The sequence below is a fragment of the Babylonia areolata genome, chromosome 9 (genome assembly GCF_041734735.1).
Source record: "Babylonia areolata isolate BAREFJ2019XMU chromosome 9, ASM4173473v1, whole genome shotgun sequence".
NCBI classification, from domain to species: Eukaryota; Metazoa; Mollusca; class Gastropoda; order Neogastropoda; family Buccinidae; genus Babylonia; species Babylonia areolata.
Genome location: NC_134884.1, coordinates 3,979,806 through 3,990,877, shown reverse-complemented (window position 1 = coordinate 3,990,877; position 11,072 = coordinate 3,979,806). Strand labels below are relative to the sequence as shown.

Sequence of the window (11,072 nt, the reverse complement as noted above, 5' to 3'; positions counted from 1 at the left end):
AAAGTGATCGGTGAGGGAGTGGCTGGATGGAAATGAAGTTAGCGGAGATCGTAGTATGGGTTCTATGGGTTGGGGTGACGGTGCCAGTGATTGTTCGTTGGCGTTAGTAGTCACGCGACACGCGTCAGTTGTTCCTGTTCCTGCCCACGGGCTTTATTATAGTCCGTGCCCCCCCCCCCCCACCCCCCCCAGTCCCCCCACCCACCCACCCTGTCCCCCCTTCCACGCCTACCCCCTCCACACACACACCTATAAAACTGCTGCCAGTCATCCCTCGCTCCACTCCGCTGGCCAGCCCCTGCAGTTTCAATCTCCTTTGATTGATAGTCTGTCGTGTCCGACCAAGACCATTCAAATAGCAGAAGAGGCAACTGCTGTCCTGCTTATCTGGGCTAGAGTTTCTTCTTCTTGTTATTCGTTCGTGGGCTGCAACTCCCACGTTCACTCGTATGTACACGAACGGGCTTTTACGTGTATGATCGTTTTTACCCCGTAGATCTGGGCTAGAATTTGGTTGTAGTGGAGAGTGTCTTGCCCCAGTTACATGCTCTCTTTCTTAGCCAAGAGGATTTTTAGGACAGTCGGCGTTGGGATCAACCTTCTGCTCTGCTGGCAAACAGCGTCTGGTGCTGCTGACGGGTATCTGCATAAAAAGACAGCAATAATCCGACACCCGTCCTTGCAGGCTCTTCTTCTTCTTCTTCAGCTCCATGAAAAGTTGTTGGGGTGCTGCACAGAAGAACTGTTCACTTGCTTCCCCCGTCCTTGCAGGCTCTTCTTCTTCTTGTTCAGCTCCATGAAAAGTTGTTGGGGTGCTGCACAGAAGAACTGTTCACTTGCTTCCCCCGTCCTTGCAGGCTCTTCTTCTTCTTCTTCAGCTCCATGAAAAGTTGTTGGGGTGCTGCACAGAAGAACTGTTCACTTGCTTCCCCCGTCCTTGCAGGCTCTTCTTCTTCTTGTTCAGCTCCATGAAAAGTTGTTGGGGTGCTGCACAGAAGAACTGTTCACTTGCTTCCCCCGTCCTTGCAGGCTCTTCTTCTTCTTCTTCTTCAGCTCCATGAAAAGTTGTTGGGGTGCTGCACAGAAGAACTGTTCACTTGCTTCCCCCGTCCTTGCAGGCTCTTCTTCTTCTTCTTCAGCTCCATGAAAAGTTGTTGGGGTGCTGCACAGAAGAACTGTTCACTTGCTTCCCCCGTCCTTGCAGGCTCTTCTTCTTCTTCTTCAGCTCCATGAAAAGTTGTTGGGGTGCTGCACAGAAGAACTGTTCACTTGCTTCCCCCGTCCTTGCAGGCTCTTCTTCTTCTTCTTCAGCTCCATGAAAAGTTGTTGGGGTGCTGCACAGAAGAACTGTTCACTTGCTTCCCCCGTCCTTGCAGGCTCTTCTTCTTCTTCTTCAGCTCCATGAAAAGTTGTTGGGGTGCTGCACAGAAGAACTGTTCACTTGCTTCCCCCGTCCTTGCAGGCTCTTCTTCTTCTTCTTCAGCTCCATGAAAAGTTGTTGGGGTGCTGCACAGAAGAACTGTTCACTTGCTTCCCCCGTCCTTGCAGGCTCTTCTTCTTCTTCTTCAGCTCCATGAAAAGTTGTTGGGGTGCTGCACAGAAGAACTGTTCACTTGCTTCCCCCGTCCTTGCAGGCTCTTCTTCTTCTTCTTCAGCTCCATGAAAAGTTGTTGGGGTGCTGCACAGAAGAACTGTTCACTTGCTTCCCCCGTCCTTGCAGGCTCTTCTTCTTCTTCTTCAGCTCCATGAAAAGTTGTTGGGGTGCTGCACAGAAGAACTGTTCACTTGCTTCCCCCGTCCTTGCAGGCTCTTCTTCTTCTTCTTCAGCTCCATGAAAAGTTGTTGGGGTGCTGCACAGAAGAACTGTTCACTTGCTTCCCCCGTCCTTGCAGGCTCTTCTTCTTCTTCTTCAGCTCCATGAAAAGTTGTTGGGGTGCTGCACAGAAGAACTGTTCACTTGCTTCCCCCGTCCTTGCAGGCTCTTCTTCTTCTTCTTCAGCTCCATGAAAAGTTGTTGGGGTGCTGCACAGAAGAACTGTTCACTTGCTTCCCCCAGGTCTGTCAGTTGTGTGTTCGAGCCTGGGTCTCTGCACATGGTCATCATCTCTATTTTTCCTCCCAAATCAGCATATCGGAGCCGGACAACAGTCTTGTAACTGCCCAACTTATAACAGCTGCTGTCTTCACTGGGTGTTGTCAGCACTGGAAAGAAGTACCCCGACGTAAGGGCTCGAACTTTTATCAGAAATGCGAATCACTTGGTTAGCACTGATTATCAGTCTTAGCCTTCAAGCGAAATGCCAGAACTCTTCAGTGATCGACAATGTCGGAGGTGCACACATTGACCTGTCTGAAGGAAATGAAACAAGTGTTGACCCGATTTTCATACCTGTACACTATGAACGTGCACTCGTCTGGAACCCTACCAGAGAGACAGCACGACAGCTGCATGCCAGAGTGTGTACAGACAGGTGCAACGGCACGAAGAAAGTCAGCTTTGTGGGAAGCCGTTGCCTGCAGTGTATGCCTTGCAGCTGCGACACGTACTGTCACCTATACGGCACGTGCTGCCGTCCGTTGGACCCGGAAGCTAGACCACCCCAAACCCCCACCTTTGACGGGGGGGCCATCTGCAAGATGCTGGGTGGTAGCTGGCTGTTTCATGTCGTCACCTGTCACCCACGTTACCCGCACAATCTAACACGAGCAATGTGCGAATCACCAGACTCCTACCCGAGAACCCCGGACACGGTGTTACCCGTGACAGCGTTGGACACGAGCGTCACATACGCCAACCTCCACTGCGCGCACTGCCGCCGTGCCCCTTCCGCCCTTCTGGCGGAGTGGAGGATGACCTGTCGGCACAACCAGTACCTGTACGACGTCCTCAACGACACGCAGTATGATGCCCGTGCAGTGCTGTTGCCTGACGTCTGCACACCAGGCCCCGCCCCCTCCGGCAAGGGGCACAACTGCAACCCCACCAGAGCTTTTCTCCTCTCCGCTGACGCCATCTCCACGTGCAACGTGACGGGCGAATGGGCCAAGGACGAGGAGCACGTGCGCAAGGCGTGCGAGGAATCGGAGTGGTCCAGTGAGGCTGTTATGTATGTGCTGGACAAGGTGTACAGCAATGTGTTCTGTGCCATGTGCAACGAGGTGCCCTACCGGCTGACCCCTTCCTGCCAGGTCAACTATGACATACACCAGTGAAACCAGTGTTGTGACGCACACCGATCTGGTCAAGGGTCTCCATGGTGAAGTCACCAAATCGGTCACCACCATCAGGGCTGAGGACTGTCCCAAGGCTCAGTGGAAACACCCCTCGGTCAGTTCCTTTTTACTTTGTTCATTTGACCCCGTCCCTCTCTCTGTCTCTGTCTCTCTCTCTCTGGAGCAGTCAAAGAGAGAGAGAGAGAACGCAACGCAAGAACACAAGAATTTTATTGTATAGACCATATGACCCGATAAGAACGGGTCGTGCTGAGAGAGAGAGAGAGAGAGAGAGAGAGAGAGTGTGTGTGTATGTGTGGGTGTGTGTGTGTGAGAGAGAGAGAGAGACAGAGACAGAGAGAGACAGAGACCTGTTCGGGAAGCGTTTGTCAGTTCACTGGGGTAGTCTCAAACTTTTGCTTAGGAAGTCGGAGTCTGGTGGAACGCAAGAGAGCCGTCATGACAAGAGACTTTGGCTGTAGTGGATGACCAAATGTCTATGTTTAATCACATACATACATACATATATGCATGCATACGTTACATCATCTATGTCTATATACATACATATCTATGTCTATATACACACATATATACATTGTAATGTCTATGTTTAATTGTAGTTATTTTGTGCCTGTTGTTGTGATTATTGCATCTAGATGTATGGCTGTGATTGTTTGTGTTTGTGATGTACTCTTAAGTCACTGCTCATATGTTTGATAAAGCACATTCCTGAATAAACATTTCACGGTAAAACCTGCTGCATTCCGAAGCATCTACATGTCATTATCTTTTTTAGACTGATTTTTAGGGGATGAGTTTGGATTAACAAAGGATGCTATTCAAAGTATTGAATTATTAATGTTGTTCAAAAGCAACAAAAAGAAAAGTGACTCAGCAGCAGTGCAGGGTCTCCTCTGGTGTGTGGCCTCCTGACGACCTAATATCGATGATTCCCTGTGGACTGCCGACGCTGGAACTGCGACGGACGAACCCGGGTGTGGCTGTGTATGGGGGAATCTAAATGAGCGGCGTGGGAGTAATGCCACTGAAACGGTGCAGATGATGGGGCAGCAAAAAAAAAGGGGTGGTGGTGGTGGTGGTGGGAGAGACTGGTCATGGGGAAGCGTAGGGAAGAACAAGGGGGTGGGGGGAGGGGAAGAGGGGATATGCCAAAAGGCACCCGAATTCATTAGATATATGGATGGGGGGTGAGGGGTTAGGGAGATGATGAAAAGGAAGCAGAGGGTGTGGGGGTGGATGAGGGGAGGGGGCGTATCTTGCTTTTAAAGCGCTATATCAAACCAGTCACTGGCGCAGTTTTATCTACTTCGCCTCCGCCACCAACCATCACAAACGACATCTCCCACAGTTTATCTCTCTATATTAAAAAAAAAAAAAAAAAGCAACAACAAAGTTTTGTTGTAAAAACAAAATTGACAAACATCAATTCTATGCATCCTAGTGCTTTAGGTCTTCTTGTTGTAAGCTGAAAGCTATTTTAAACCAATGCTCAGAGGGATTTTTCCCTTGAGAACTGGACATGGGAAAGAACTATTCCAAACCAATGCTCAGAGGGATTTTCCCTTTAGAATTGGACATGGGAAAGAACTATTCCAAACCAATGCTCAGAGGGATTTTCCCTTTAGAATTGGACATGGGAAAGAACTATTCCAAACCAATGCTCAGAGGGATTTTCCCTTTAGAATTAGGCATGGGAAAGAACTATTTCAAACCAATGCTTAGAGGGATTTTCCTTTGAGAATTGGACATGGGAAAGAACTATTTCAAACCAATGCTCAGATGGATTCTGTTTTGGAAAAGGGACAAGAGAGAGAACTATTCCAAAGCAATGCTCTGAGGGATTCTTTTTGGGGAAAGGGACAAGGGAGAGAACTATTCCAAACCAATGCTCTGAGGGATTCTCCATTGAGGTTCAGGGAAAAGAAGTGGGGAACAGATACAAGGGAACGGAGAGGGTGTAGGGGACGTGGAGGGGGCAGCAATGGAAATTGTAGGTCACGTTTCCAACCGGGGTCTGTACCTGTTCCATGGAACAGGACCTACCTTTCCATGATATGGAACTTAACTTACACAAGCTACATATATTCCATGAAATGGAACCTACCTACACCTGTTCCATGAACTGGAACCTAACTTACATCAGTTCCATGAAATGGAAACTACATAATATGTTCCATAAAAAGAAACATAAACCTCTTCTTCGAACTGGAAGGAAAGGTACGCCTGTTCCATGAACTGAAACCTAATTTACACCTGCTCCATGCACTGTTATCTAATTTACACCTTTCCACGAACTTGAATCTAATTTACACCTGTTCCATGAAATAGAACGAAACTAACACCTGTTCCGCGAACTGAAACGTAACTTACATCTGTTCCATTAAATGGAATCTACACCTCTTACATGAAATGGAACATACACCTGTTACACGAAATGAAACGAAATTTACATCTGTTCCATGAACTGCAACGAAACTTTCACCTGTTCCATGAACTTGAATCTAATTTACACCTGTTCCATGGAAGGGGGCTTAACTCACACCCGTTCCATGAAATGGGACCCATCTTACACCCGTTCTATGAAACGGAACATAACGTACACCTGTTCCACGAAATGGAAGCTTATACCTGTTCTATGATGTGGAAGCTACATATGTTCCATGAAACGGAACCCATTTAACACCTGTTCTGTGCTATGAAACGGAACCTAACATACACCTGTTCAATGAAGTGGAAGCTAACTTACACCTGTTCCATGAAATGGAAGCTACATATGTTCCATGAAACGGAACTCATCTTACACCTGTTCTATGAAACGGAACCTAACGTACACCTCTTCCATCAAGTGGAACCTAACTTACACCACACCGTACCTTTACTTGTTGTTCCAGAGAGGGTGCCTGAAGTTGCAGTGCAGCAAAGGGAAGGTGGCAGGTCCCGGCCAGCAGTGCGTGACAGCGGTGGACAGGGTCCGTGGCTTGGGTTACCGCCTGAAGATGGCGCTGCAGCCTGTGGCACTCACCACCAGGCTCCGCCTTCCTTCGGACGCCACCACCACCACCCCCTCCACCACTGAACCCACTTCCTCCCAGACGCCACTTTCAGTGCCCGTGACAAATGATTCACAGTCCCAACACACGCAGAAGCATGACTGTGACTATCGTGCCGTACTAAACGAAGCAATAAAGCATGTGTTCTGGGCGGTGTCCACTGAGGTCTCTTCAACACTCACAGCGGCAGCTACACAAGACCAGGCTTGTTTCTACCACAAGTACCGGGCCAGTCTGGACACGTTGATGGCGGACGGGAAAGTGAGGCCCCACGCCACAGACAACGTTGTCGGGGTAGTGGAGCGAGAGATTGGGGAGGCCGATCAGCTCTCTGCTTCTTTCCTTGCTGCTGTCGCTGAAGTGAACGTCGTGGCTTCTCAGAAGGAAGGTCGTGATGATGTTGAAAGCAAAGCCTTGAGAAAGGTCTTCGCGAAGAACTGGACTGTCGACCTAGGTCAGTGGACTGTCACACTGAGAGCGCTGGATATGACGTCGGGTCTTTTTAAAGATGGCGAAGGAGCAGCTGGTTTTGTTCATCTTAAAGGTGGCGATACTGACCAAAGCAGCTTTCGCTTTTTCAAAATGAACCCGACTGAACCTTTAGATGGTCTTGAGCACCTGTTTCTGCCGTTGTCTGACCTTCTGGTTTGTCAGCATCTCCGTTTTCATGAAGATGAGTTCGAGGTGGAAGTTTCTCAAAGGAAAGTTGAAATACGATTTCCAAACTATCTGGATGCTGACCTTCAGCCCGTGTCCTTTGACGCCAGGGACTATTCCAGCAAGCTGCGACTTGTGGGGGAGGAGCTAGTCATGTGTCATTACGTCTATTTAGATGTGTTTCCTGAGAACGTGACCGTGGTCCACCCAGGGCGAGGCGTGTCCTTGGCCCGACAGATCACGAGCATAGTGTGCAGCAGCATCTCTGTGCTGTGTCTGGCAGCCACCTTCCTCACCTACTCGCTGTTCAGCGAGCTTCGTTCTCTCCCCGGCTTGAACAACATGGGGCTCTGCTTCACTCTGGCAATTGCCCACCTCAGCCTGTTGATTCCTTGGCTTCGCAGCTCTGGCAGCGAGAACGTGTGTGTGGCTGTGGGTGTGGTCACCCATTGGTTGTGGCTGACGGCTTTGTTGTGGATGAACGTCGGCTGTGTGCACATGGTTCGCGTCTTTTTCGCCAAAACCCGCCACGCTTTAACTCAACGTGAAGTGAAGAAAGCCTTCCTGCACAACGTTCTTTTCACAGTTCTTCTCTCAGTCGGCGCTGTGGCACTCACTGCCGTCGTTACTGTCGCTGTGTCAGGCGGCGCCAGCACAGGGTATGGTGGAAAGCTGTGCTTCCTGGACACCGGCTTTGACCCGCTCCTCATCCTGGCCTTTCTGCTGCCTCTGGGCGGGGTGGTGGTCACCAACCTCCTCTGCTTCCTCCTCACCGTCGTGGCCATCATGCGCGTGCGGCGTCTGCAGGCGACGGTGGGCAGCGCGCGCCGTGACGTGCTGGTGTACGCCAAGCTGGCCACGGTGACTGGCCTTGGCTGGGTGCTGGTGGTCCTGGCGGAGTTCTCTGGCCACCAGGAGTGGCTGCTGGTGCTGGCGGAGCTCTGCACTGCCTCCCAGGGCCTGCTGCTCTTCTTGTCCTACGTGTGTAACACGCGCGTGTGGCGCATGTACCGTGCCCGCTTCGGGTCGTCACGTGCACCGTCTGCCCCAATCCCCGCATCCACCACCACTGTTGTCACTATGTCCGACAGTACAAAGGCTCCACCGCCCGCTGATGCCTGATTTCCAGTGTGGAATCTCTCGGTTCTGCCTGCATGACCCGGTTCCTCTTTCTTCTCTTTTCGCTCCTGTGTCAAGCGTTCACTGCCAGCTGAATCAGAAGCGCTGCATTCACTCATGAAGTTAGAAAGTAATAACAGTAAATGACAGCAACAGAGGGGCCCATGACTTGAGAAACGGAGGGCTTGGGAGAGAGGCTGGCAATTTCCGTGCAATGGGATAACGTACAAGTATGGACCTCATGTCCATTCTCTTGGTTTTTTCGTGTCTTGCTTATTGCATAGCTTAAAGAAAGATTTTGTTTCTTCACTGATAGCAACAGGAAATTGACAAAATGAATTCTTGCATCCGTGGTATACCGTTTTTATCAAATTTTAATTAATGGGTTTAATAATTGCTTCTTTTTTTTCGTTCTCTCCTTCTGTTTGTGTGTTGTTGTTGTTTTTATTACGATGGTACTATTGATAAAGAATGCTCGCCTAATAATCATAAGCAATGCAGATGACATATTATGGACACTTTTAGGACTACGCATAATATGAACGCAGTGTGTACATAATTGTATTTGCTATCAAAATAATGACGTGCTCTGGTTGCATATTTCGTTGTTTTTCATGTTTCCTTCTTATGATTAAGATTATTGATAGGATAATGATTGTTGTTAGCATCCTTTTATTATCGTCACCATTAGGCCTATGTATAATTTGCCTATTCTGTTTATATTAATAAACTGACGTTGCTTTCTTTTGTTTAATCACGTTGTCTTTTCACATCATATTAAATCACCGTGTATATCAAATAAAAAGTGCTATGTTGAGAACTGGTGTGTGTGTGTGTGTGTGTGTGTGTGTGTGTGTGTGTGTGTGTGTGTGTGTGTGTGTGTGTGTGTGTGTGAACAGGTTCCATTGATCTGTAAATTTCGGATACACCTTTGAAGTGATCACAATCATTTATCAACAACAACAACAACAAAAGTCTATGTCAAAACTAGCCTATATAGAAGATTTGCAAGATAACTTGCAGCCGAACTTGGAGTAGAGATCACACTTTGTAATATTAAACCTATCTACAGACACACACGTATCGCATTGAAACTAAATACGTGAATTATGTAGTAGTTTCGATGTTCTGCCACAACACCTGAACTGAAATACCGAAAAGTCACCAGGCAGAGAGTTTTCTTATCTCCATGATCACTTTAGTTTTAAGCAATCACTCATTGCTGTTTTCCATGGTATACCTATATACCTACTCCAAGCTCGGATGCAAGTTATCTTGCAAATCTTCTATCAAGCTAAATTTGACATAGACCTTTTTATGAAAAATAATTATCAATACAAAACACTTTAACCCAGTTTCTAAGATTGAAAAAAAAAAAAAAGGTATGCGGGTGCACATACACACACGCGCGCGTGCGCGTGCGCAAGCACACATACACGTACAAACACATGCACGCAAACACGCACACACACACACACACACACACACACACACACACACACACGCACACACATATCAAGGCTACATGCACACATATGGGATATACGTAGACCTATTTCGTAGAATACACAGCCTTCATAAACAGATTTGCATGGAACATTTGATGAACTTCTAAAAGTTTCAAGGTTGACAAGATTTACAAACAGTAAATATGAAATGGAGATTCAGCAAGCCAAAACGAGGAAAATACATACAGTCTAAAACCGACAAAAGTACAACATTGCTACTTGCTCGTATGGAGCAGGTTACTAGACAAGTAATAATAATAATAATAATAATAGTTTATTTATATTGCGCCTTTCATTATAATACAGTAATGCTCAAGGCACATTACACGAGTAAAATATAACAAAATAAAAAAAATCTCTGTACACAAAACACAAAATCACATCCACATCTTCTACGTAGACCAAGTATCAAAGCACCCCCATCCCCCCAACAACCCCCACCCACCCGCCCCCGCCAACCCCCCTACACACACACACACACACACACACACACACACACACACACGCACGCTCACAGAGACAGACACACACGCACAGACACATATTATTACGATATATGTATGCATGTGTATACACACATGACCCGAATTACACACACACACACACACACACACACGCACGCACGCACGCACACACACGCACGCACGCGCGTGCGCTCAAATAAGATTCATAACGTTACAGCATAAGGCATGAATTTAAAAGTCTTAAGAGAAAAAAAAGGGGGATAAAAAGCACATAATACATATTCACCATCATTGATAAAAACAATTTCAAATTCACTGTAAAACACCTGGATGGAAACAGAAAAAACAGTGAGTCTAGCCTAGCGCTATTCAAGGCGCTTTGTATAATTCCCAGCCAGCAATTTGTTACATCAGTCACTGAGGTAGTATGCCATTCTGTGGGTGAGTAGCTTGTGTTAATTTCGTTTATTTGTAGTATGACTGATTACTCCTCCATTCCATTGTTATCTGTTATTATTATTATTATTATTATTATTACGTTTTTGTTTTTTTTGTTGTTGTTTTTGTTTTTTCTTAAGGCCTGACTAAGCGCGTTGGGTTACGCTGCTGGTCAAGCATCTGCTTGGCAGATGTGGTGTAGCGTATATGGATTTGACCGAACGCAGTGACGCCTCCTTGAGCTACTGATACTATTATTGTTAGTATTATTATTATTATTATTATTATTATCTGTCATTCTGGGAGGGGTGAAGCAAGCAAGAGAGAAGCCACATCGACTCGCTGAGTAGAGGAGAAAAAGAGCCACCCGCAAGTTAAGTCAAATTCTGTAAAACCAAGCAGCATATTCTTATAATTATCTGTCCCACATGCAGTAGAGATTACCACTCCAGCATTGGTCTACACAGCCACAGCAGTTAGTGCAACGCCCGGCAGTGACTAATTTTCTGGTGCAACCATCATCTCTCGAGACGGAAAGAGGCCGACGACATTTTTTTTTTTAATTATTTTTTTAATACCGACACTTTTCCCTCGTCGAT

The 11,072-nt window shown here is 47.2% G+C and overlaps 1 protein-coding gene across 1 annotated transcript; it reads left to right on the top strand.

Moving 5' to 3' along the window:
• The first annotated feature begins 3,055 nt into the window (after positions 1–3,055).
• Positions 3,056–8,813, top strand: LOC143285688 (uncharacterized). The gene is made up of 2 exons (XM_076593089.1): positions 3,056–3,328; positions 6,129–8,813. The coding sequence occupies exons 1-2, from the start codon at positions 3,197–3,199 to the stop codon at positions 8,064–8,066; spliced, it is 2,070 nt and encodes a 689-aa protein (XP_076449204.1). The 5' UTR covers positions 3,056–3,196; the 3' UTR covers positions 8,067–8,813.
• The last annotated feature ends 2,259 nt before the right edge of the window (positions 8,814–11,072 follow it).

Excerpts from the sequence above, each read along its gene's own strand:
- LOC143285688 (XM_076593089.1), top strand. The coding sequence starts at position 3,197 with ATGACATACACCAGTGAAACCAGTGTTGTGACGCACACCGATCTGGTC. Across the intron at positions 3,329-6,128 it reads CTCAGTGGAAACACCCCTCG|AGAGGGTGCCTGAAGTTGCA; the intron begins GTCAGTTCCTTT and ends TTGTTGTTCCAG.